This window comes from Brassica napus, chromosome C8, assembly GCF_020379485.1.
Source record: "Brassica napus cultivar Da-Ae chromosome C8, Da-Ae, whole genome shotgun sequence".
Taxonomy (NCBI): domain Eukaryota; kingdom Viridiplantae; phylum Streptophyta; class Magnoliopsida; order Brassicales; family Brassicaceae; genus Brassica; species Brassica napus.
The window spans coordinates 25,384,229-25,411,802 of NC_063451.1; the positions used below are offsets into that span (position 1 = coordinate 25,384,229).

Consider the following 27,574-nt stretch of genomic DNA (forward strand, 5'->3'; position numbering starts at 1 on the left):
TTAGAATCCAAAGGCACATTTCTTATTGTTACTAGCAATTTAGTGTCTCGTCTACTACAGAGAAAGATTCAAGTCTAAACAAACGTTAGTCTCAGCTTCCTCTTTCTCTTCCTTAGAGCCGTACTTGTTGGAAGTTGAAGAGCTTGCATTACCTGCTGCGTTCTCATTGTTGTTGGCCTCTGCTTCATTATTGAAAATGAAATCCTCTGGCTGAAACGAAGGGAATCTGTGAACCCTCGCTCTTTCTTCTTCTTGCCTCTTCTTCTCCATGGAGCTGATGACGTGCTTCCGCATCTCCCTCGCATTTTTAAGCAATGTGTACAACTTCTCCATCTTCTCCTCTTCTTGCTTCTCCATTTTCATCTTCTTTCTATCTCTCTCATCCATTCTACCACTCACCAAACAATTTTGTATCCTACTCTCTCTCTCTCCTCTCTTATTTGGTTTCACTACAGTGCAGCAACATGGTTGAGGAGGAAGAATTTTTTGCAGGGTTTGGTGGAGATATAATACCTGCCTCTAGTGAGAGGACTAACAACACAACCTTATCTAGAAGTCTTCCATACTTTCCTCTTTGGGTGGCTTTAGAGAATTTTCAACACAATCATGGAGAGCCCACCATGATAGACATTCATATAGCAACATGTCATACATGTGTTACAGTAGCTTCAAGCTAGACTAACCACTTCACAATAAAAGTATTTCACAGATTGTAAAGCTTTGTTAGTTGCTGCATCTATGTTTTCCCCTTCATTCATCTGCCCATGGGACGCCGTGTTTGGCCCAGAGATAGTATGCTCCAACAGGTCCTCGTCCACCAAACTCATACAACTCCGGAGCTGTGTGGTGCTTGTCTATCTCGTCCAGGACCGGACTCAGAATGTTCCATGCGGCTGCAACCTCATCGCTTCTCATAAACAGATGGTTGTCTCCATCAATCACATCATGAATTAAGTGCTCATATGAATCTGGTACTTCTGTGCTATACCTACAGTTTTTGAACCCAACAACAATGCAAATAAACCATAAGAACGTACTAATTCAAAACGTGTAGGAGCAAAGTTGAGAAAAACCAAAACATGCCTGTCTTTATAGAGCAGGTTAAGTTCAGAAGCGTCTAGCTGAAGACCTAAACCAGGAACCTTATTGTTGATTTTCACCAGGATGGCTTCATCAGGCTCGTCACGGAGGATAAGCTCATTAGTCCCCAAATCTATGTTGACTCCAATGTTGTCTCGGTATATGTTTCCCGGAACATGTCGGAATTGCACATGGATCTCCACTCTTTTAAACATTAAAGCACACCAAATCATTTGCTATGTCAACTGATACAATACCAATATGTTACCATGAGTAGGAGTTATTAACTCTTACCTGTGTTTAATGAGGCCAGTGCCAACTCTTACTAGGAACGGTACACCATCCCAACGGGCATTATCGATATACAAGGCTGCAGCACAGTAAGTAGGACCTACACTGTTCAAGATAGCTTCATTTTTGTCTCCAGATCTGGATTTATACTGCCCAAGGATGGCATCAGCAGGATCTAATCTGCGAGTCGATCTCAAAACCTTCACCTAGGTTTGTTGCCACCAGGTCATTTGACAGAAACAGAATACACTACTACTTATCTATATATCACAAGACTATACTGTTCTTTGTTTATGAAGGTTAACCTTCTCATTGCGGATATCTTCACCATCAAGACTTATTGGAGGCTCCATGGTAAGTAATGCAATTGTCTGAAGTATGTGGCTATGAAATATGTCTCGTATTATGCCATATCCATCAGAATACCTTTTAAAAAAGCAGTAGAAATTAACATAACTGAGGCCATTTCATTGTCTACGCATGCATGCAAAGATATGCTAGAAATGGAACTACTATGCCTTACTTTGCTGTTTGCGCAACTGATTCTGATACAATAACCTGAAAGTATCATTTGTAGACAGAGTGAACAACTCAGAATGTGAAAGAGAGAATCTTTTAGACACTACACACAAAATAAAACAGTGATACTACCTGCACATTGCGTATATATGTTCTGTTCCATAATGGTTCAAAAACCAGATTTGAAAACCTCAGCACAGTCAGATTTTCAATGAGATTTCTTCCTAACATGTGATCTATCCTGAATTGGGAATATAAAGAAACTGTAAATAAAGATGAACTGTGCATTCAGAAAGAATTTTAGATTTGGAAGAAGGACCTGTAGATCTGCCTCTCTTCAAACTTAGAGAGAAGTGACTTCGTCAACTGATGAGACGAGTACGAGTTAAAACCAAAAGGTTTCTCAACTATTATACGAGTCCAGCCTTGTGGTGCCTGAGCTTTATCTCCAATATTGCACGCCACATCCACAAGAGCTTCTTGAGGTACCGAGAGGTAAAATATCCTATTCGCTTTCGATACTCCCTAAAAATGAAGCTGGTAATGAATTTTTAAACTGTGTTTTGCTTGTCTGTCCAAATGTTTGAAAACACACAAAGACAAACCTCAATCTGTTTCATTCTCTTGTCAAGTCGAGACATCCCATCCCTGTTATCATAACCTCCGTTGATATAGTATGTTCTACTAAGAAACGCATCCATCTTGTCCCCACAGTTTTCCCTGAACATGTAACATCATTCTTTTAGCAAACAAGTCAATGAATAAAATTTATGTTAAGAACAAGCAATATATATACTGATGATCAACGCGGCAAGTCAAAGTTGAAGCGATGATGGATCTGAGGTCTTCATCTGTAAGATTCTTTCTTGAATACCCAAATATACCAACATCCTGTGACAATAAAGACCAATCAACAAGACAACTAAAAAAAATAAAGAAACTATAATGATCATTTTGTTCATGAGAGCATAGAGAGTATACCTCAGGAAGGTAGCCACTATAGTACAAGGCAAACAAAGCAGGGAAAATCTTCCCTCTTGCTAGCTCACCAGTAGCTCCTACAACAGCTATGCAAAGTGAGGCTCCTCTTGGCACATCTGAGAGACCGTCCAAGAACTGTTTTGACACATATGGTGAATCTCCAGCTTTGTGAGAACCAGTAACCAAATCAGTTTCTAGAATAGTCTCCTCTGATCGTAAATCTGCAGCAGAACCTGCATCACGTTTTGACCTCAGGAAATGCTAAAGAAGGATGAAATAAAGACAGGAGATGTAAGTAACCGTAGAATCTCCTCCAAAGATTCGAGCCTCCTCCGTTTAGCACAAGGCTTTCATTTCTCAAGTAACTATAGTAGTTTCTTGATGAAACCTACTCAGATAAAAAGGATTCGAATTTCAATAACTGGAGCAAAGATCAAGTTCATGTTCGTATCAAGTCCCCAAATTTATAACACTAAGCTTAGATTCAGACGCAAAGATCTCAGTATCTCTGGTGAGATGTCACAAAAAACTTAGCTTAAACCAAGTGAACTACTTATCTACTGATCATCTCATAGATCGCAAACATGCAAAGAAAGCTGAAGGTTGTACGGAGAGTACATGTGCTTACCGGAAAAGTAGAAAAAGAGGCGGAGAGATGGCAAGAACAGGTGGAGGTCAAAGGAGCCGTCGCTGATTGAGAGAAGGGAAGCAAGCAACTGGTGAGAGACATAGTAGCTCTGAATCCCTACTGACTAAGCTAAGCTTAACATGTTACTGTGTAAAGTCAAGACAGAACAAGATTAACTTCTGTAGTTCTTCTGCCAGCTGCTGATTAGTTTCACTATTTACGGAAACCAAAATGGTTATTTTTGGTTCGAGTAAAACGGTTGGTTATTGAGGAAAATGAATATAATAATGGTTTAGGCGGGGGTGGGTAGGTTGACTTTTAGCACTAAAAACGTCAACGTCTCTTCTGGTTCCCACTCGGCGTCTACTTCTCTCTCTCTCTCTCTCTGTCTTGTTGTTGCCTCTTGGTGAGATCACCTGTTACTCAACTTCTTCGATCTTATCTTCTCTAAACTTGTCACCTTTTCTGCTAAACACTTGTATGATTCAGACGATCGTTGTCTTTTAAAACTTACTGTCTCTGTGTTCAGATTCTGAGTTTCTCTCTTTTTCTTTAGGCTTTGAGGTTGAAACTCGATGGCGAGGAAGAAGATCAGAGAGTACGACTCGAAGAGACTTCTCAAGGAACACTTGAAACGTCTCGCTAACATCAACCTCCAAATCCGCTCTGCTCAGGTCTGTCACTCTCACGAATATTCTATAGCTTTGTTTTCATCGAATCTGATTTTTGATGATTACTATGTTTGTAACCAAACGAAGAAACATTGAAGTTGAAACTGTTTTTTTCTCTCTTGCAGGTGACAGAAGCTACGGATTTCACTGAGTTGACCAACCAGGAGGCATGGCTCTCTTCCACGAAGCTAGTTGTGAAGCCTGATATGCTGTTTGGAAAACGCGGGAAAAGTGGTTTGGTAGCTCTGAAGCTGGATCTTGCTGAAGTTGCAGAGTTTGTCAAAGCCCGCCTCGGTTCTGAGGTGAATGATCTCTGAAGCTGAGTGATAGAACAAAGTGGTTGAATCTTGCTATATTGTTTAATGTTTGTTTTTGCTATTTTTTTTTTTTCTGTGTGTGTGTGCAGGTTGAGATGGGTGGATGTAAAGCTCCTATCACTACATTCATTGTGGAGCCCTTTGTTCCTCATGATCAAGAATACTATCTTTCTGTAGTGTCTGATAGGCTTGGCTGCACTATAAGCTTCTCTGAATGTGGCGGTATTGAAATTGAAGAGAACTGGGACAAAGTAACTACTTCCTTTTTTTTTTTTTGGTTCTAATGTTATATAAGTAATCTATAGCAAAAAATTCACCTGGAGTATCAACAGGTGAAGACTGTGTTTCTTCCTGCGGAAAAGCCAATGACGCTTGAAGTATGTGCTCCTTTGATAGCAACACTTCCTCTTGAGGTAAGTTTCTTTTTGCTGCGTTTATAGAAGCTTCTGAGTGTGCCAGTGGCACCATGCAACTGAAGTTTTAGTTTGGTTTAGAAAAAGCTTAGATGTATGCTTTAAAAAGGATTATGTTAAGCCTTTCTCTAACTAATGTTTCAATGCCTTTCAGGTTAGAGGTAAAATAGGCAGCTTCATAATGGGCGTGTTTGCTGTGTTCCAAGGTATGTATTTACATGAGATGAGGTCATTTCTTGATTTTCAAGCATTTGTGCAAATACCATGAGTTATGTTACAGGACCTCTGAGAGCGTTAACTTATTATCTCCTTGTGTTCTCTTTGAAGATTTGGATTTCAGTTTTTTGGAGATGAATCCTTTTACGCTAGTCGATGGAGAGCCATATCCTTTGGACATGAGGGGAGAGTTAGATGACACAGCTGCCTTCAAAAATTTCAACAAGTAGGTTTAAACATTTCTCAGTAATTTTTTTCTGTGGGAGCTCATTAGATTGATAAGATCTAACAACTCAGGTGGGGAGATATTGAATTTCCTCTGCCATTTGGACGAGTCCTGAGTCCAACGGAGAGCTTTATCCATGGTTTAGATGAGAAGGTATAAGCCGTTGGCTTGAGAGTTGAGACACTTCTTATATGACTCATGAAAGAAAGTAGTGTTACTGATAGTACATGTGTGTGTGTTACTTTAACTTAATGCAGACAAGTGCTTCTTTGAAGTTCACTGTTTTGAATCCTAAAGGTCGCATTTGGACAATGGTAGCTGGAGGCGGTGCTAGCGTCATATATGCTGATACGGTGAAATTTGTAAAAGAAAGAAAGTGTTATTATGAGGACTCCAAAACAATTTCTCACACTATGCTTATCTGCTTTTAACAAGGTTGGAGATTTAGGTTACGCATCAGAGCTTGGGAACTACGCAGAGTATAGTGGAGCACCTAATGAGGAAGAAGTGTTACAATACGCTAGAGTTGTCATTGATGTGAGTCTTGCCAAAGAACTTAGCTTTTGCCATTAGCTATATACTAATGTAGAGACTCATGGACCAAATGTTACTGGCTTTGTCAGTGTGCTACCGCTGATCCTGATGGGCGCAAACGAGCTCTTCTCATTGGAGGTGGCATTGCCAATTTCACAGACGTGGCAGCTACTTTCAGCGGTATCATCCGCGCTCTAAGAGAAAAGGTACGTTCCTTTAACAGCTGCTAGTGCATTTTGGCGAAGTTGAGATGATTGCCTAAGAGAGTTGAATCGGTGTTTGGCTATTTGTGTTGTATCTTTGTTGTGTGGGGCATGAGCAGGAAACAAGACTGAAAGCATCAAGAATGCACATTTACGTAAGAAGAGGTGGTCCTAATTACCAGACTGGTCTGGCTAGAATGCGTGCTCTGGGTGATGAACTCGGTGTTCCTCTAGAGGTAACCAAAACTACTTATGGAGTATTAGCTTTACTGTCGGTTTGGGTTGATACTGATCTTCATAAGGATTGGTGATTGTAGGTATATGGACCAGAAGCAACGATGACAGGAATATGCAAGCGAGCCATTGATTGCATCATGTTACCTGATGCATAATCAACCAAACCTATTATGATCTCTTCTTCAGTTGAAAACAGCAGAACACAAACGTGGAGTTGGAGACTGGGAGGAGTGTATGTGTTGAACCCTGTTCTTCATCTCTCTTTCTACATTTGAAAATGAAAAGCTCTTTGAATCTTTTGCTTGTGTGAGTGTAATATTGAAAACCAAATCATTGTGTGTTGTGTTGCAAAAAGTGTAAGTAATCATAACGGTCAAAATCCTTGTTTTAAGTGTACAAATAAGATATCACTATTTTGATTTTTTATACCAAAGTGTACAAATATCTTTATAACAAATTTATCACCACGCAAAATCATACAACATCACACAACAAGTTTATTTATTTTTGGTACAAAGTATCTTGAGGTATCACTCACATTTGCGTCTATAAGAAAGTAAAGTAAAAAATTGAAAAACACCCAAGGCGCATACAATTACAGGAGCAAAAGACAAACAGTTTCAACTCAAGAAATGGATTGTCTTGGAAGCGGTGAACTGTGGAGTTGCATGTCTATTTGATGTTAGAAATTAAAGAACATAGTGAAGAACAAGAGAGAAAGAAAGAGAGAGAGAGTAAAGAAGGATAATCTTATTCACTTGATTAATTTGCTTATGAGAACATCTCATATATATAGTGGTTACAAGTATGGTAAATGGTAGATGAGATATGATAAACTAATAATCCATTGTTTTGAGACCTTAACCCACTATGCATGCTTGTCCCTTGTAGTGGCATCTCCATTGTCTTGAGACCTTAACCAACCATGCATGTTTGTCCCTTGTAGTGGTATCTCCATTGTCTTGAGACCTTAACCCACCATCTTGTTTCTTATTGCTTCATTTTTACACTCCCCCTCAAGCTTGATCATAGGAACTGGTCAAGCTTGGAAACCATGAAGCATTCCCTCATTAAAACCTTTAGCTTGGAAAAACCTCATGGGATAAAAACCAAGCCAAGGAAAAAGAGTAGAACACTTCATGACTAAGAGGATCAGTGTGATGAAAAATCTACGAGTCCTAACTTGGAATGTATGAACTCGCAAACCTTGGTGCTTGCAGCCTTGGTGAAGATATCAGCTAGTTGATCCTCACTTCTTGTATAGCAGGGTAAGATGATCCTTTGTTCCACTGCTTGCCTAACTTTATGACAATCCACCTCAATGTGTTTAGTCCTCTCATGGAACACATTGTTGGAGGCTATGTGTATTGCCGCTTGATTATCACAATGCATGGTGATTGGAGTTGATGTCTCTATACCAAAGTCTTGAAGTAGGTTTCTGATCCAAATCAACTCACTAGTGAGCTTCCTCATTGCCCTATATTCAGCTTCAGCACTTGAGCATGACACTATCTTCTGTTTCTTGCTCTTCCAAGTGACAAGATTGCCTCCAATGAATGTACAATAACCGGTAGTGGATCTCCTATCCACTCTGTCTCCTGCCCAATCAGCATCACAATACCCAACTATCTCTGTATTTTTGTTGCATCCCATCCACACTCCTTGCCCTGGCGCCTCTCTTAGGTATCTTAGGATCCTTTCAACCATGTTCCAATGGTGTATCTTGGGAGCTTGCATATTCTGGCTTACTTGGTTAACTGCAAAGCATACATCAGGCCTGGTGATGGTGAGGTATATCAGCTTTCCTACCATTCTTCTATAGTGTTTAACGTCAGCATAAGGCTTATCTTCAATCTCCCCCTCACGCAACACCTTATACCCATCTTCTAGTGGAGTCTTGGCTACTCTCGCTCCAAGCTTTCCTGCCTCATTCAAAAGATCAAGTGTGTACTTCCTTTGAGATAAGAAAAGCCCCTCTTTAGAGCGGCATATTTCTATCCCTAGAAAGTACTTTAGCTCACCCAAATCTTTAATATCAAAAGTAGACTTAAGAAATACTTTGGTTGAGATAATACCTTCCTTGTCACTTCCTGTGATGATAATATCATCTACATAAATAAGAATCACCACAATTCCTTGCTTGCTTGTGAGTGTGAAGAGTGTATGATCAGCTTCTGATTTTACAAACCCTCTTCCATTGAGAGTTGTACTCAGTTTGTGGTACCAAGCCCTTGGTGACTGTTTTAATCCATAGATTGCTTTCTTCAACCTTAGGACATTCCCTGGCTTGACCATGTCTTCCATACCCGGAGGTGGCCTCATGTAAACCTCATCCTCCAGCTCTCCTTGAAGAAAAGCATTCTTGACATCCATCTGCCATAAATCCCATTCCAAGTTCACTGCCAATGAGAGTAGAATCCTTATGGTGTGGAGTTTAGCTACTGGTGCAAATGTATCGAGATAGTCTTCTCCATAGACTTGGGTGTATCCTCTTGCAACTAGCCTTGTTTTCTTTCTTTCTGGTTTCCCATTGGCAAGGTACTTGATGGTGAAGAGTAGACGGCTTGTAACAGCTTTCTTTCCTTTGGGGAGCTCAGTTTCATACCAAGTATCATTCTTGATCATGGCACCAACTTCATCCCCAACTGAATCTCTCCATTCTTCATGCTTCATGGCTTCTTCATAAGTCTTTGGTACATACTCTTGATCCAGGTTGCTGATGAAGACTACATGCTCTTCAGATAGTCTCGCAAAAGAACATGTTGCTTGGATAGGATGAGCTACTGCATTGTTGTTGAAGTATACTTTGGTGTCCATCCACTGAGATGGTTTCTTCACCCTTGTACTCCTCCTTAATGGTTGAACTTCTTGTTGCATTCCATCTTGATCATTAACAACTTCTTCTTGGATAGCTTTCTCGTGGATGGCTTCGTCATGGATAGCTTCTTCATGGATAGCTTCCTGATGGATGATAGCTTCTTCATGGATTTGCAAATTAGGTTGATTTCCCCCCTCATGATCAGGATGGACTGCTTCTTCAACTGATGCAGCTTCATCCACAACTGGAGGTATAGGTGAAGTGCTCGGTATGCCACTTGTTTGAGGCTGGCTGATGCCTAGGTTTTCCAGAATGATTCTCAAGTTGTTTGCCCTATCTGAAGATCCTTGTGGGAGATCCTGAAGACTGTCCCAATTCTTCTCATCATAGTATCCCTTTGATTCCACAAACTTAACATCCCTTGAGACCATAACTCTTCTTGATTCAGGTATGTAGCACTTGTACCCCTTCTGCGCATGAGTATATCCTATGAACATGCCTTTGGCACTCTTGGCTTCAAGCTTGTTTCTCTGTTCCCCTGGTATCAAGACATAGCACACACACCCAAAAACACGCAAGTGATCAATTTGAGGTTTTATTTTGTTTAATACCTGAAAAGGAGAGATATCTTGGAGGACTTTGGTGGGGATCCTGTTGATCAAATAACATGCTGAGACCACAGCATCTCCCCAGAACCTCTTTGGAACATTGGTATGGAACATCATGCTCCTTGCAACCTCCATAAGGTGGCGATTCTTCCTTTCAGCAACTCCATTCTGTTGTGGTGTGTATGGGCAACTTGTTTGATGGATTATGCCATGTTTTGCTAAGTGATGTTTGAAAGCAGTGCTTGTGTATTCCCCGCCATTATCAGACCTAAAAATTTTGATCTTGGAATTGAAATGGTTAGATACATAGTTTTGGAAGTTAATAAAAGCTTCTAAAACTCTATCTTTAGTTTGAATCAAGGTGATCCATGTATATTTTGATTTTTCATCTATGAATGTAACAAAATATTTATGGTTCTCCCTAGACACACAAGGTGCTGTCCAAACATCAGAGTGCACAAGATCAAAGCAATTTTCATAAATAGTCTTAGAATTAAGGAAAACAGATCTCTGATGTTTACCAAGAATACAAGCCTCACAACTTCCATTCTTTAAAGATAGATTAGGTAACATCAATCCTAATGCACGAGAATGAGGATGACCTAATCTAGCATGCCATAAAACATCACTAGCTAACACAGAAGCAGAATTGAAAGCACAAGATAAATCTGAAAGCTTGGTGTTTTCAAGCAAGTAAAGCTCTCCCTTGCTCACACCCTTTCCCAGCATCTTCCTGGTCTTAATATCCTGAAAGCACACATCATTAGGACTGAAAATAACATTACAATTTAAATCATTGGTTGCTCTCTTGACAGATAATAAGTTGGATGTGAAAGTAGGCATATAAAAAGCTTGAGACTCCTTATCAAACAGTTTCAAGTTTCCTACTCCTTCAATTGGAATTCTATCACCATTAGCAATCACTACACTCCCTAGAGCAGGTTTAACATCACTAATCAGTCTAGCATCCCTAATCATATGATGAGAAGCTCCAGAATCAATGATCAAAGGTCTAGTAGTATGTGAAGCACTGTGAATAGAATTTAAAGCATTGACACTGATGTTACCAGAGTTTGCATTGATAGCCTTGATAAGCGCTTCAATGTCTGACTTGCGGATGAAGGCATCATCAGGGGATGGCTGAGACATGGCATGGGATGTGGATCCACCAGTGTGGGTGGTTGAGATCATAGCTCTTCCATCTTCTCCTATGTGCATGGAGCCTGATATTGTGGTTTCATGAGCTCTTGCTTCATGTGCTTTGGCCTGGTTGTATCTGTTGGTTGAAGCAGGTCTGAGGTGAGGATGGAGGATCCAACAATTGGTTTTGGAGTGGCCTAGATTCTTGCAGTGCTCACAAGTCACAGACTTGTCTCCTCCTCTTCTTGATTTGAAGTGTGCTTTGTTGCCTGAAGCACTCTCCATCTTCTCAGCTTTGTTTGCCATAGACAGCTCCTCTTTTCCACCAAAGAGACCATCTGAGCCTAGCTCCTTCCAAAGTTGAGCACACACATCATCATAGCTTGGAAGCTCTTTAGCTCTCAATATGTGTTTAAGTACATCATTGAAGCTTGGGTTGAGTGTGAGAAGCAATCCAAAGACCTTGTCTTGCTCACGCCTCTCTTCTAGTATACTAGGATCAGTGGTACTTGGTCTCAACATCTCAAGTTCAGACCACAACTGGCTGTACTTTCCAAGGTGTTTGGTGAAGTCCATCTCCTCTTGGTGCAAGTTGTTGATTGCCCTCTTAACCTCAAATATTCTGGTGAGGTTTGAAGTGTTGCCATATACCTTGTATAAGGTATCCCATAGCTTCTTTGCAGTCTCACAGTGTGAGTAAGACTCCATGATAGGAGTATCAAGTGAGCCTTGCAAGATAGACAGCACCATGAGATCCTCCTGACCCCATTTGCCTTCATCTACCAATACAACCTCCTTGCCATCTTCTCCTTGGGTGATTTGTCTTGGGGCCTCACTTGTGGTGATGTGTTCCCATAGACCTCTTCCTCCAAGAGCTGTCCTGGTCAATCTCGACCAAGTAATGTAGTTAGGACCCTTCAGGGTGACTGGAATCCTCACTAGCTGGTGTTGCTCCATCTTTGCTTGCTACTGGGTAAAAGAAAATGAAAGAGATTCTGAAGAAAGTAAACCAAACAAGTGAAAGAGTAAGGTGAATAGAATAGATTTGCGGAAGCAGTTTGGTGTTCAAGAGCTTTGATGCTCTGATACCATGTTAGAAATTAAAGAACATAGTGAAGAACAAGAGAGAGAGAAAGAGAGAGAGAGTAAAGAAGGATAATCTTATTCACTTGATTAATTTGCTTATGAGAACATCTCATATATATAGTGGTTACAAATATGGTAAATGGTAGATGAGATATGATAAACTAATAATCCATTGTTTTGAGACCTTAACCCACCATGCATGCTTGTCGCTTGTAGTGGCATCTCCATTGTCTTGAGACCTTAACCAACCATGCATGTTTGTCCCTTGTAGTGGTATCTCCATTGTCTTGAGACCTTAACCCACCATCTTGTTTCTTATTGCTTCATTTTTACAAAGGTGACCTGAGAATATCAAAGCATGATGTGAAGTGAGGGTTGATGTAAGATAAACACTGAAAAACATGTTATATGCTTTTTGTTTTTACCTGATTACGGATGGATCCACCTAGTTAGTCTTCAGTAGCTCTTCCCACTGAAATATTTCTTCATTGTCTGCATGTAGGTCAATGTTGTATGCCCTCTCCTTGCTATATGGAAGCTTTTTCAGCTTTGGACATTTTTTTATAAACATTCTCTTTAGACTTGGCAATTCCAATCGTTCCCAGTAGATACTCTTCAGTTCCCACAAAGAGACTAAGCGAATCGTATGTAGTTTTCGAAAGGGTACAATACTCGATCCCCTCCTTTTGTATACCAGAGACCTTTTCTCTGCTTACAATTTCTTGCAATTCCGATGATGGCCCCTCTACGAACACAACCGCAAGATTCGGAGCAAAAACTAACCACGACAAATCCTGCATACCACTGACGCCAGATATTTTGACAAAGAAGAGGTTTTGGAAGCATATAGCACTTGTACTTCTGCATCCATATCTCGAATGATCCATTATATTAGAGATGGTACCTCCTTGTATCATGATAGAGCGAAGGCTAGATATATCCGTTGCAAACGGAACGTATTTTGCTACAATTCAAAACAACCGCATCATTGATACTTACCCCCAAGCCTATCAAATTCTTCATTAACTTGATATCCTCTATCAACTCCAGACTTAAATAAGTAGTAGAATTTAACAACAGCATTTCGATGTTCACCAAACTTGATATCACACTGATGCTTTGAGGAGTTCGTATGCCTTCCAAAGAAAGGTATCTCAACTGAATCAACTTTCCTAATCCTGCAGGCAAGTTTCTCTAGACTTGTTCCTGATAAGTCAAGATGTGGCAAGCTCACTAAGCTTGTAACTTCTTCTGGCAACCTGGTTAGATTTATGTTGGAAGATAGATCCAAAATCACTAACTTAGGCATCGATAGAAAAAAATCACCTGAGATGTTCACCAGATTGTTCCTTATGAACAACAATGTGGTAAGGTTAGGACACTACGGGGATACGGAGATGTTCTGAATTTTATTTCCTACTAGTGACATCCTTCTCACCGCATTCCAGTCCTTGACCCTAGGCATCTGAAGGAGTCCAGAACCTGTCTTGACGATGAAGTTCTCTACCTCTTCCCCCAAATTTGAAGCAACCCAAAGAGCCATTTGGCGAATCACATCATGCATTGTTACAAACCCTGAAATGTCAACAGGCATCAATAGACATGCCCTAAACGAGGATACCGATTATATTATAACCCTCGTGGATAGCTCTTTCTCTATCTCCACCTCCATTTATAATCCCTTCGGATATCCAGTACTCGACCAACATGTCTTTATAAATTTTATCATCTACTGAAAATAAAGCACAGTACTGGAAACATTGCTGTACTGTCTCGTCCTTAAGATCATCATAGCTAATCTTGAGAATTGTAAGAATCTCGTCTTTAACTTCTGGATAGTTGGCCGCATTTGTATTTAGAACATCAATAGCATACTGCCACTCGTGTACTGACGTTTTGCATGCCATTGTTTCCCCGATAACGTTGAGTGCTAGGGGTAAGCCTTGACATCTCTCACATATTTGTTTTGCTAGATCGAGAATCTTTGGATCACTTGCTAGTATCGTACCTCTCACTTTCTGTTGGAATAGTTCCCAAGCATTCTTCTGGTCTAGTTTCTCGACTTCCAGGTCGTCATCAGTCCCCATTCGCCCACAAACTTCTTTCGAGCGAGTGGTAAAGACAACCTTGCTTCCATTTTTTGGTGAGGGAAATGGAATACCAATCTCTTTTAAATCCACTTTCCTCCATATGTCATCTAATATATAACATAACGAATCTTATCCTTGCAAGAACATTTTTTATACGAGAAGTTTTCTGGTTTTGAGTTTTTTTTTATCCCAAATGCCTAGTATTTCACCGATCTCATTTTGGATCTTTTCAACTTGTAGATTTTGAGACACCACTACAAATATCACGACCCCAAACTCATCTTTCTTCTCAAGTAACTTCTGGTTGATTTGTTTGAGAAGGGTGGTTTTCCCTATTCCACCCATCCCGTAAAGACCCATGATTCCAACTTCATTCTCCATGAGACGGCTCCATGTAGCTTCGAGCATGTTCTCCAAACTGACTGTGCGTTGAGTGGCTCTCTCCTCTATACCAGGTGGAGGACCCATCCTAGCCACCACCTCGCCAGAAGGTTTTGAAGACAAGGTTCTTTGTACTTTCTCCAACGTTTCTGAAACATCTTTACCATAACGATATGTTAAAAAGAAGTTGCTGGAGCAGTACCCGTACATAGACAATCTTTGGATTTCTGCAGTCCTATCTTCAAGCAGTTTAGTGATCTTTGGTTGAATGGCTCCGATTTCTGAAATCCATACCTTAAATTCGTGGAACCCTCGCAAACCTTTTCGTTCTGCCATCTCGAGTTGATTCTGCAAGTCAATCTTCACTGCTTCGAGGCGTGGCGCAACCGTTTGCAAATCCTCAAGATAATCTTCCAGTTCGAGTATATACTTGGTGTTTTCAAAAAACCAATCTTTTGAAGCTCGAAAGCCGCTTGAGATTACGCTTGAAACGTCCCCCATCGTGGTCTAGTAGAAAAGAAAAAGCAAGAGGATATAAGAATAGAAAGAAGAAGAAGAAGAACACCAAGCACTCGTTTAAACTCAAGAACGGTGCAAAAACAAAAACAAAAACTTGCAGAAACTAAAATCAAAGTAGCAAGCAGGCTTGTCTTATTCATATAATATAAACTTGTTCTTGTCAATCAATTAAAGACGCTAACAAATTCATGACTTTGTCTACCGTTTTTGGGTTACTGTTTACTGTTTCAGGCTGTATATACTTGCATCGAAGATTAAAGTTGACCTTAATATTATTATTGTTAGTGGCTTTATACTCGTTGAAAGTTAAACTTGATTTGGATCACATTTTGGGCTAATAATTTACTAATCATTTTAGTCCAAACTTAGTCCAATATCTAGAATCATCCTCCACCTCCTTAGAATAAAAATCTAGATATTCTCATAGAATTATCTAGATAATTATAATAAAAAAATCTTAGATATTATAGTAGAATTCTCTAGATTTATGATTAAAATATGTAAAATATTTTGTATTTTGGAGGCTATAAATACCTCCACTCCCTTTTCATTTTGTATCACCAAGAAATAAACAAAGCTTGTAACAAGTAATAAAAATCTTCTTCTAAGTTATAAAATCTTTCTTCTTCACAAAATTTCTTTCTCTTCAAACACTTTAAACACTTTCTCCATCTTTATAAAACTTTTCATTCCAACAAAGTGGTATCAGAGCCACAAGTTCCTTTTGAAGATGGCAAATAATGGTGTTCCCTTCCAAGTTCCATTGCTCACTAAGAGCAACTATGACAATTGGAGTCTTAGGATGATGGCTATCTTAGGAGCACATGATGTGTGGGAGATAGTCGAGAAAGGCTTCGTTGAACCGGAGAATGATGGTGGTTTATCTCAAACACAAAAGGATGGTTTGAGAGATTCAAGGAAGAGAGACAAGAAGGCTCTCTGTCTAATCCATCAAGGATTAGATGAAGATACATTTGAGAAGGTTGCTGGAGCAAAGACATCCAAAGAAGCATGGGAGAAGCTTCGGACATCTTACAAGGGAGCGGAACAAGTTAAGAAGGTACGTCTTCAAACTCTAAGAGGAGAATTTGAAGCATTACAAATGAAGGAAGGAGAACTCATCTCAGATTACTTCTCAAGAGTATTGACGGTTACTAATAACCTAAAAAGAAATGGTGAGAAGTTAGATGAGGTGAGAATCATGGAGAAAGTTCTTAGATCATTGGATTCAAAATTCGAGCATATCGTCACCATTATTGAAGAGACAAAAGACTTGGAGACTATGACAATGGAGCAACTTCTTGGATCACTACAAGCTTATGAAGAAAAGAAGAAGAAGAAAGAAGATATTGTGGAGCAAGTTCTCAAGATGAGAATTGATCACAAGGAAGAAAGTGGCCGAAGCAATCTAAGACGTGGTGGCGGTCATTTCCGAGGACGAGGTTGTGGTGTAAATGGACGAGGTTGGAGACCATATGAAGACAACTTCAACCAAAGAGGAGAGAATTCATCAAGAGATCGTGGAAGAGGAAACCCAAAATCAAGGTACGATAAATCAAGCATCAAATGCTATAGTTGTGGAAAATTTGGACATTATGCTTCTGAGTGCAAAACTCCAAACAAGAATAGAGTTGAAGAGAAGTCCAACTATGTTGAAGAAAGGAGTAAAGAAGAAGATATGCTATTGATGGCTTACAAGAAGGATGAACCAAATGAGGTTCACAAGTGGTACCTTGATAGTGGTGCAAGCAACCACATGTGTGGAAATAAAAGCATGTTCGTGGAGCTTGATGAATCGGTGAAAACTGATGTGGCTTTAGGAGATGAATCGAGGATGGAAGTGAAAGGTAAAGGAAATATTCTCATCCGCTTGAAGAATGGAGATCATCAATTCATTTCCAACGTTTACTACATTCCAAGCATGAAGACCAACATCTTGAGCCTAGGACAACTCTTAGAGAAAGGTTATGACATTCGACTAAAAGATAATAGCCTTTCTTTAAGAGATAATGCAAATAATCTCATCACAAAGGTGCCAATGTCAAGCAATAGAATGTTTGTCCTAAACATTCAAAATGACATTGCACGATGTCTCAAGATGTGCTACAAGGAGGAATCTTGGCTTTGGCATCTTCGATTTGGTCATCTCAACTTCGGAGGCTTAGAGCTACTTTCCAAGAAAGAAATGGTGAAAGGATTACCTTGTATCAATCATCCAAATCAAGTGTGTGAAGGTTGCTTACTTGGAAAGCAATTCAAGATGAGTTTTCCAAAGGAGTCGGAGACAAGAGCAAGAAAGCCACTAGAACTCATACATACAGATGTATGTGGGCCAATCAAACCAAGTTCACTTGGTAAGAGTAACTACTTTCTTCTCTTTATTGATGACTTTTCAAGAAAAACATGGGTTTACTTTTTGAATCAAAAATCAGAAGTGTTTGAAAATTTCAAAAAGTTCAAAGCCCATGTTGAGAAGGAAAGTGGTCTTAAGATCAAGTCCATGAGATCAGATCGAGGAGGAGAATTCATGTCCAAGGAGTTTCTGAAGTATTGTGAAGATAATGGCATTCGAAGACAGTTGACGGTGCCAAGAACCCCTCAACAAAATGGAGTAGCGGAAAGAAAGAATAGGACAATACTTGAGATGGCAAGAAGCATGCTCAAGAGTAAGAAGCTACCAAAGGAGTTGTGGGCAGAAGCAGTTGCTTGTGCGGTTTATATATCAAACCGTTCTCCAACAAAGAGTGTTTTAGAAAAAACACCACAAGAAGCTTGGAGCGGAAGGAAGCCTGGAGTCTCACACCTAAGAGTCTTTGGAAGCATTGCTCACGCTCATGTTCCAGACGAGAAGCGGAGCAAACTAGATGATAAAAGTGAGAAGTACATCTTCATTGGGTATGACGCTAACTCCAAAGGCTACAAGCTCTACAATCCTGAAACAAAGAAGACAATCATTAGTCGGAATGTCATCTTTGATGAAGAAGGAGAATGGGATTGGAGATCAAATAATGAAGACTACAACTTCTTTCCATCCTTTGAAGAAGAGAATGTGGAGCAACCGAGAGAAGAGCCAGCTACACCACCAACTTCACCAACAACAAGTTCTCAAGGAGATGAAAGCTCAAGTGAAAGGACTCCACGTTTTAGAAGTCTACAAGACATCTACGAGGTAACCGAAAATCAAGACAATCTTACTCTATTTTGTCTATTTGCGGATTGCGAGCCTATGAACTTTGAAGAAGCCCAAGAAAAGAAGTCATGGAGAAGTGCAATGGATGAGGAAATCAAGTCGATTCAAAAGAATGATACATGGGAGTTAGCTTCACTTCCAAATGGACACAAGGCAATTGGTGTGAAGTGGGTGTACAAGGCAAAGAAGAACTCTAAAGGAGAAGTTGAAAGGTACAAGGCAAGATTGGTGGCAAAAGGCTATAGTCAAAGAGCCGGGATCGACTATGATGAGGTATTTGCTCCAGTTGCTCGCTTAGAAACGGTTAGACTAATCATTTCATTGGCAGCCCAAAAGAGTTGGAGGATACATCAAATGGATGTCAAATCAGCCTTCTTAAATGGAGACCTTGAGGAAGAAGTCTACATTGAGCAACCACAAGGCTACATGGTTGAAGGAGAAGAAGACAAAGTCTTAAGGCTGAAGAAGGCGCTTTATGGATTAAAGCAAGCACCAAGAGCATGGAACACTCGGATTGATAAGTACTTCAAGGAGAAAGGCTTCATCAAGTGTCCATATGAGCATGCACTTTATATCAAAACTCAAAACAATGATATATTGATTGCATGCTTATATGTTGATGACTTGATATTCACGGGCAACAATCCGATTATGTTTGAAGATTTCAAGATGGAGATGACAAAGGAGTTCGAGATGACCGACATTGGATTGATGTCATACTACCTTGGCATTGAAGTAAAGCAAGAAGAGAATAGAATCTTCATTACTCAAGAAGGCTATGCTAAAGAGGTGCTTAAGAAGTTCAAGATGGATGACTCAAATCCAGTTTGCACGCCAATGGAATGTGGAGTCAAGTTATCAAAGGAAGAAGAAGGAGAGAGTGTGGATCCAACACTTTTTAAGAGTTTGGTTGGAAGCTTACGATATCTAACGTGCACAAGGCCCGACATCCTACACGCAGTTGGAGTTGTGAGTCGATACATGGAGCATCCAACAACAACTCATTTCAAGGCAGCCAAGAGGATCCTACGCTATATCAAAGGTACAATCAACTTTGGCTTGTATTACTCTATTTCTGACGATTACAAGCTTGTTGGATATAGCGATAGCGATTGGGGTGGAGACGTAGATGACCGGAAAAGCACAAGTGGCTTCGTGTTTTTCATTGGAGAAACCGCTTTCACATGGATGTCAAAGAAGCAACCAATTGTCACTCTTTCTACTTGTGAAGCGGAGTATGTGGCAGCTACTTCATGTGTTTGCCATGCCATTTGGTTACGAAACTTGCTAAAGGAGTTGAACCTACCACAAGAGGAGCCAACAAAGATCTTTGTGGATAACAGGTCGGCAATAGCATTGGCGAAGAATCCAGTCTTCCATGATCGGAGTAAGCACATCGATACTCGTTATCACTACATTAGAGAATGTGTTACCAAGATGGATGTGCAGTTAGAGTATGTGAAGACAAATGATCAAGTAGCTGATATCTTCACCAAGCCACTCAAGCGAGAAGACTTTATCAAGATGAGGAGTTTGCTAGGAGTAACCAAATCAAGTTTAAGAGGGGGTGTTGAAAGTTAAACTTGATTTGGATCACATTTTGGGCTAATAATTTACTAATCATTTTAGTCCAAACTTAGTCCAATATCTAGAATCATCCTCCACCTCCTTAGAATAAAAATCTAGATATTCTCATAGAATTATCTAGATAATTATAATAAAAAATCTTAGATATTATGGTAGAATTCTCTAGATTTATGATTAAAATATGTAAGATATTTTGTATTTTGGAGGCTATAAATACCTCCACTCCCCTTTCATTTTGTATCACCAAGAAATAAACAAAGCTTGTAACAAGTAATAAAAATCTTCTTCTAAGTTATAAAATCTTTCTTCTTCACAAAATTTCTTTCTCTTCAAACACTTTAAACACTTTCTCCATCTTTATAAAACTTTTCATTCCAACAATACTTCAATGTTTAATAATCAGATTATTATTTATGTAGTATTAGCATACTGTCCGTTTAGGTTGAATACTAATCATCATTACGATTGGTGATTGGAAGTATATGGAGGACCAGAAGCAACGATGACAGGAATATGCAAACGGGCCATTGACTGCATCATGACAGGAATATTATTGTGTAATACTGTGTAATAGTTTGGGTGGCTATACGAAATAGGCTGCAAACTTGTGACAGAATGAAGATGTGGAACACTACTATTGATGTGAATTGTGTTCTGTGTAAAGAGGAGAAGAGACTTGTCAGCATCTATTTTTTGGATGCAGATATTCTGAGAAAGTATGGAGGAAACTGGTTGGAGGTATTATGAGAGATGGTTTCACCCCTGTTTGGAATGAGATTATAGAGCTTATATCCAGTCATGGTCGTGAAAATACAGAAGGCTTTCTATTTCGCTATGATTTCCAAGCGTTGGTGCATAGTATCTGGCGTGAGCGTAATGCTCGTGGACATGGAGAGCAACCGAGAGACAAGGAAACTCTCTACAAGTTTGTAGACAAGACGATCAGACTAAAGCGGCTTGCAGTAAAAAACAAAGAGAAGAGCTATCTTGATGAAGGGTTGTGTACCTGGTTTGGGACACAACTTATAGGTCCATGATGTTTATTTTTTTGATTCTTTGCACAAATCAAATATAAGAAGCACTTAATGTAAAAACGTTTTCCGTTTGAATAAATTTTACATTCATTCGAAAAAAAATTTGAAAACCAAATTTTATTAAAACACAACATTACAAACCTACTAAGGTAGATTACAAGTCAACAAGAAACTGAAGTCCAAAAACGGAAAACAATCCGGCGATTAAAAGACACATAATCCCGCAGACACTTGAATGAAGATCAGCCCTGGAGCCAAAGCAAATGGATGGAAAGCAATAGCTCGTACCCGTGTGGTTGTCCAAGAGTAATGTGATTTAATTTCATGCATGAAATGATATCGAATTTAAAACGTGTTGGCATTCTAAACCTGTCTACTTACCGGTCGACCCCAAAGTCTTAAGACTATAAAATACATATCTTTGCTGATGTGGCTTATTCTCTGTTTTTCCAGAGTTGTACCTTCTGCATTCTTGTTCTTGTTTCTGGGATATAGAGTGTGAGTTGTAAGCTAGAATTTAGAGATAGGCAAGTATATGTTACATGAACCTTAATTTGAATTACTATATAATGTGGATGATTGGTTAGAGTATAGCTCTAAAAAATATTAGTGTATGATTTAGTTTGTAATTTTTTTTGATGTAGTTGTATCTTATATTACTGTATAAATTAAATGAAAAGAAAATGAAAGATACTCTTACGGTAAATATTTTTTTTCTATAGTTTAATAAATAATACTTTAGAAATAGGATTCCTAAAGCTTTTTTTTTTTTTTAACTTTAACTTTAAAAACTAAATAAAAATAATTTTTAAGGTGGTAGTGCTATATCCCAACCAATTACCTCGAATATTTATAATCACATCCAATTATAGTTTACCTTTTAATTCAATTGGACTCATAAGAGAGATCATCCACGTCGGCCATTAAAATCAGCTAATGGGGTGAGTTTATTTGTCCACGTCACACTCGGTTTGGGCTTCGGTTTTTTTTTTCTTTTTTATACGATGGGCCTATAAGCCCAGTCCGCTTGAACATCGGAATTGCTGAATCATCTCGGTGAAACAGCTCGAACCCTAATATGCTGAGTCTTCTCCTTTCAACGACTTACGCTTCGTCGTTACCGCTTCTCAGCTGATCGTCGTTCAATCGACACAATAATAAATCTCTGTGCAATGAATCCTCCGAGAATCGCATTTATGGATTCCTTTCGACTTCCATCATCTGAGTTCCTTTATAATGATCTTCTCAGCTCGGGTTTATTACGGACAAGAACAACTCTCTCAAGCGCTGAAATCCAACTGCCAAACACCTGTTTCCGGCGATCTTACCGCGAAGAAACCAAATGGAAAGGACGTTGTCTCCTCCACCGAGCTGATAAAACGAGCCGGCCAAACCGGAGTCTCTCCCGTTGTAGCTGTCTCCGGCGATCTAAAGTCCAAGAAACTAAACGGCAAGGCCGTTCTCTCCTCCGCCGAGCCGATCAAACAAGCCATCCAAACCGGAGTCTATCCCGTTGTAGCGGTCTTCGGCGATCCAAAGTCCAAGAAACTAGACGGCAAGGCCGTTGTCTCCTCCGCCGAGCCGATCAGACGCACCGGTGGCTCGCGTGCAAACGCTGTCTCCGGCGAGCTTATACCGAAGAAATCAAACCGCAAGGCCGTTGTCTCCTCATCTGATGAAGTGCTGTTCTTCAAAGATGTCAAGTTCGGACCACAAGAAGGCGAGATAAGGTTTCGTCTGATACATTTTTGGGAGGCACGGAACGCACACACGAAGATACTTATTGGTCTTGAAATGATTCTGATTGACGGACAGGTCTATACCGACATTTATGATTTTGTTTCGGTTTTGCTTGGTCGATCAAATACTAACTTTCATTTTTTTTTCCGTTATCAACAGGGTACTGTGATCCAAGGGTTCATCCCACCGACCAGGATTGACACCTATTTGCCACATATGGTCGCTGGTTCTCTCTACATGCTTAACAAGTTTTATGGATCTAAAAGCAAGACTGTGTACCGAGTTGCTGAACAAGATGTGACCATTGCTTTCTCATGGAATTCTGTTCTCTCCGTTCTTGAGAACAGTCGGGTTCAGTTTCTTGAAGATCGGTTTCGGTTCTATAGTTATGAAGAGTTTGAAGCGGCCTGTGACTTCAAGGGGGATCTTTATGGTAAGCCTCCACGGCTTTTATGTTTTAGCACTCGATTGGTTTGGATGATGTTATGTCTCGGTCTTAGCTGGTTAGGTTTAGGTTTGTTGGTATATAGAGTATTAAGTTCAATTCTATCTTCTTGCAGATTATGTTGGTCACATGAAATTGGTGAATGAGCAGACCCTGAGTAACAGCCTTGTGCTTGATGAAGTCGAGATAGCTTCTTCACGACGAATTTTGGTTCATGTTCAGACACATGAGTAAGTTATTGCTCATGTTTATTATATATACGTTCACAATTGTAGAATTATATGTTACACTTAACACATGAGTTTCGGATTGTTGTAGTGGTCCTGTGATGAAGCTTTACTTATGGGACAAAGCTGCTACGGACTTCTGTGTGAAATTTAAGGCGCAAGGAAACACTCCAAGTGTTATTCTGGTGACTACCGTAAACCCGAAACGATTTGGAGGTCAGTATTATTAAAAGTTTGTTTACGGTTAATAGTTGTTGATATGATGCATGAAGAACATAGATTAGACACGTTAGGTGTGGAATAAGATTTTTTACCTTTTGTTTTGTACTGTTTTATTATTGTTGTGTATGATAACATTGGTTATGCTGCAGGCGCCCTTTCTATCTCCTCTCTATCATCTTCCCGTGTGTTTTTTGACCTGGACGTACAACCAACCAGAGACTATCTGACTTGGTATATTTTCCTTTGTTGTATATGCAATTTGAAACAATGACTTATTTAGTTTTTCTGTAATATTTTCCTTCAGGTTGGGCTCAAACTCAGATGTTTCTAACAGGGTTAATGCGATATAGTCACCAAGGCTGAGACAGTCACTATAGGGAGATATTTTCCTACATCAAGCAGGAAGGAGCAAAGGTATAATATCTCATGCGTTTTACACAGTCATTGCGTTGGACTTTGTTATTCAAGATATTCTATAATACAAATGCGCAGGTTGCTCGGTTTGAGTGCACAGCCACCATTGATGATGTTATGCTTCGTTCTGCATGGTATTATATTGCCTGCGGTGGTTGCAAAACTAAGGCAACCAAAGGGCCTACCACACTTATGTGTAAGAAATGTGGAAAAGCTGAAGTTGCCGGTGTTGCAGAGTAAGAGTTTTAGTTTTTTTCTTCCTCATACGTTCAGCATTAATTACTAATGTGCTTCTGTCACAGGTACCTCACAAACATCTCTGTCTATAACAATAATGACCATGCGCGTTTTGTGCTTCTCTATGATGCTGGGTGTGATCAGACTAGGAAGCTAGCCTCTGAATTGGTTGAGAGCTACTTTGAGGTATTTACAAACCTGTTCGTCGTACATCTTTTTGAATAGAGTACTCTGAGGTGTTTTATATTATGCTAGGCCAATGAGAGCGTAGGTGATGATGCCGTGGTCCCAGTGCCTCAAGCTCTGGTTGATACAATTGGGCAAACTCGCAAGTTCGTCGTCAAGGTATCAAAACATAATTTGGAAGGCAAGACCCAAGCTTTGACTGTGACAAAGGTGCTACCTCTTGAAGCTCCAGTACTTGAAGGCGTCCTAGAGGAAAACGTGGATGAGGAACCTGCTGATGAAAGGGATGAAGCTGCAGGTGGGACTGTGAAAAGGAACTCTGATGGGATTGAGTCGGGAGAGACCAAGCGTGCCAAATGTGGCTAATAAATTTTTAGTACTGGTTTTGTTCTTTGTTTTAATAAAGACTATGCTTTGTTTCCTTCGTTTGGTATTTTGTTTTTTGCATCATTTGAACAACCTTGGTGTTTATTAAAGACTATGCTTTGTTTTCTTCCTTTTTTTGCGTATTACTTATGTCGTGTTGCTTTACTCATTTTAGTGTTGTTGCATCTTTTATCGTTTGATAGTACTATTTTGTTTAACTATCTCTTATTTCATGTTGTTTTGATAATTTTAGTGTTGTTAAATCTTTTGGTTTTTAAAACCTAAGTGAGTTGTGATAAATTTCTTTTATTCATTTTCAGTTGCAATACTATTTTGAATGGGAACTGTTCTATCGGAATATGATTAAGAGAAAACTGATAACAACAAAACGTACTCAAGTTAGACCCTTGTGAAATACAAAAACCTATTAACAATTAAGTTGTAGTAAATTAGAAACGTTTTTCAAATTTAGAAAGGTTTCAGGTTGTAGAAAATGAATGCCCCTTTCAATACACTCCTCTTCTTTGCGTTATTGACTAAAGCGTATTAACAAATTCTTAACGTCATTGCCGCCATATATACCCTCATATCCGGTTCCACCAAACTACTCCAACAAAACCATAAAAATGAATCATCCACCACCATATACTCTGGTTCTAAGCGACAAAACGAAACCAGCTTCCTCATCTCCTAAAAGAACTCTCACCATGAAGATCAAGATGCCCAACACCCAACAAACACCAATCACAATATCTATAGCACTGAGAACATCAAGTAACGGCCACCTAGACGACACTACAATCAGCGATATGTAGTACATGCTTCAATATCATGAAATCAACTTTGACTCGGTGACAGAGATTATAGATGAGACTACTAACTATATCGCAAGCGTTATTCCAACACTCGACGATGTCACATCTACAGATCTTGATATAATTGTTAAGGTTACTGATTACAACCCACAAGCTTGGAGCAGAATTGATCTCGACGTCTATACAATCGACCTGCGAAGCAACCGAAGAGAACCCAACTCTAGCGAAGAGAATGACATCTGCGCAATTTGCCACCACGAGCTTAGAGCATAAGGAGATTTGAACAATTTGCCATCACCAATGCATCTTAGGCTGGATCAAGATCAACTTAACCTGCCCAGTATGCAGATCAGCACTTGCCTAGCATAGAAGAAATCCCCTATCTCATCTTATGCAGTTATCAACTCTACTTTTTATAATACAAATAATTTGTATCTGATTTCTTTATCAAACCAAAGTTCCAATAATAAGAAATTTTAACTAATAGAGATATGCTTTTAGTAGTTTCTTTGTCAGTCGATGGAATAAAATATAGACAAATCTTGAAACACTACAAGAAAACGTTTCTATAACAACGAAGATTTACGAGGAAAAATTTTCCTCGTAAATTTACATGGCATTTACAACGAAATTACGACGAGTCCAAAATTCGTCGTAAACTCCAGGTAACTTTACGAGGAAACAATTTCGTCGTAAAGTCAATGTAAGTTTACGACGAAAGTACGTGGAAAGAGAAATTCGTCGTAACCGTTACATCGACATTACAATGAAACATGTTACCGTTATATTTAGGTGTAAACGTGTATTTAATGTGCTTTAGCTTACCTAAATTCGTTGTAAATTCGTTGTTATATATTCGTTGTAAATTCGTTGTAAATTTGTTGTTATATTTCACCTACGAAACTCGAAAATTTCTATATATATGTCATTTCCCACAACTCTCTTCCTCACAATACACAAACGAAAACAAAAAAAAAATCAGAAAAAAAAATTTTCAAAACAAAATCCAAGAAAAAAATGGCCGGTGGCGGTAGTATTTACGAGTTACGGAGTTGGATGTATTTTCACAAAGATTCCGACATGAGGGTGACGAACGCAGTTATGATTAGTGATGCATTATTAGAAACAACTACAAGAATAGCTGATGGAAGTGGAAATGTAGAAGAACCTAATTTGGATGTTAAAAGGTTTTATGAAATGCTAGATGCTGCAAATCAACCAATCTACACTGGTTGTAGAGAAGGTGTCTCTAAATTGTCTCTAGCAGCTAGGATGATGAATATTAAAACGGATCATAATTTGCCTGAGAATTGTATGGATCCATGGGCGGAGTTGTTTAAAGAGTATTTGCCAGAAGACAACGTGTCTGCTGAATCTTATTATGAGATTCAGAAATTGGTTTAGTCTTGGGTTGCCTTCGAAGATGATTGATGTTTGCATCGACAACAGCATGATCTACTGGAAGGAAGATGACAAGTTAGAAGAGTGTCGATTCTGCAAAAAACCACGATTCAAACCGCAAGGCCGTGGGAGGAATAGGGTACCGTACCAAAGGATGTGGTACCTACCAATTACAGACATATTGAAAAGATTATATAAATCTAAGAAGACTGCTGCGTCAATGAGGTGGCATGCTGAACATGTCCAGAGAGATGGCGAGGTTGCACATCCTTCAGACGCAAGAGAGTGGAAACATTTCAACAAGGTACACCCAGATTTTGATACAAATATTCGGAATGTCTATCTTGGGTTATGCACCGATGGATTTAGTCCATTTGGAATGTCTGGGAGACAATATTCTTTATGGCCAGTCATTCTTACGCCGTACAATTTACCGCCGGATATGTGCGTGGAACAAGAATTTCTATTTTTGACCATATTAATCCATGGGTCGAAGAATCCAAAACGGTCTCTTGATGTTTTTCTTCAACCATTGATAGAAGAGCTAAAGCAATTGTGGTCAGAAGGGGTGAGGACGTACGATTGTTCCTTGAAAAACAATTTTACGATGTGAGCAGTTCTGCTGTGGACGATAAGTGATTTTCCTGCTTATGGGATGTTGTCTGGCTGGACAACACATGAAAGATTATCTTGTCCATATTGTCTTGGATCGACGGATGCTTTTCAACTGAAGAATGGTAGGAAGAGTTTTT

The 27,574-nt window shown here is 39.4% G+C and overlaps 3 protein-coding genes and 1 pseudogene across 6 annotated transcripts; 1 reads left to right on the forward strand and 3 right to left on the reverse strand.

Annotated features, from left to right (window-relative positions):
- Positions 1-6: 6 nt before the first annotated feature.
- Positions 7-413, reverse strand: LOC106453155 (protein NIM1-INTERACTING 3). The gene has a single exon (XM_013895410.3). The coding sequence runs from the start codon at positions 385-387 to the stop codon at positions 55-57; it is 333 nt and encodes a 110-aa protein (XP_013750864.1). The 5' UTR covers positions 388-413; the 3' UTR covers positions 7-54.
- Positions 414-545: 132 nt separating this feature from the next.
- Positions 546-3,727, reverse strand: LOC106454375 (inactive glucose-6-phosphate 1-dehydrogenase 4, chloroplastic). 3 transcript variants are annotated; one of them, XM_048766299.1, is made up of 12 exons: positions 3,500-3,727; positions 3,172-3,259; positions 2,872-3,092; positions 2,687-2,781; positions 2,496-2,610; positions 2,210-2,415; positions 2,023-2,131; positions 1,895-1,929; positions 1,677-1,797; positions 1,375-1,577; positions 1,084-1,284; positions 546-988 (listed from the first exon to the last, which is right to left on the reverse strand). In XM_048766299.1, the coding sequence occupies exons 1-12, from the start codon at positions 3,599-3,601 to the stop codon at positions 751-753; spliced, it is 1,734 nt and encodes a 577-aa protein (XP_048622256.1). In that variant the 5' UTR covers positions 3,602-3,727; the 3' UTR covers positions 546-750. The 3 variants fall into 3 exon arrangements, with proteins under 3 accessions (XP_048622256.1, XP_048622255.1, XP_048622254.1); XM_048766298.1 differs by having other exon boundaries at positions 1,375-1,571; positions 2,872-3,104; XM_048766297.1 differs by having other exon boundaries at positions 2,872-3,104.
- A 42-nt stretch (positions 3,728-3,769) lies between these two features.
- Positions 3,770-6,742, forward strand: LOC106453154 (ATP-citrate synthase alpha chain protein 3). Of its 2 annotated transcripts, none has more exons than XM_013895409.3 (13): positions 3,770-3,905; positions 4,056-4,173; positions 4,296-4,472; positions 4,577-4,738; positions 4,820-4,900; positions 5,055-5,106; positions 5,228-5,342; positions 5,414-5,495; positions 5,600-5,695; positions 5,778-5,879; positions 5,966-6,082; positions 6,199-6,315; positions 6,397-6,742. In XM_013895409.3, the coding sequence occupies exons 2-13, from the start codon at positions 4,075-4,077 to the stop codon at positions 6,469-6,471; spliced, it is 1,275 nt and encodes a 424-aa protein (XP_013750863.1). In that variant the 5' UTR covers positions 3,770-3,905; positions 4,056-4,074; the 3' UTR covers positions 6,472-6,742. The 2 variants fall into 2 exon arrangements, with proteins under 2 accessions (XP_013750863.1, XP_013750862.1); XM_013895408.3 differs by having other exon boundaries at positions 3,825-3,977.
- Positions 6,743-12,300: 5,558 nt separating this feature from the next.
- LOC106454374 lies at positions 12,301-15,568 on the reverse strand (annotated as a pseudogene).
- Positions 15,569-27,574: the final 12,006 nt, after the last annotated feature.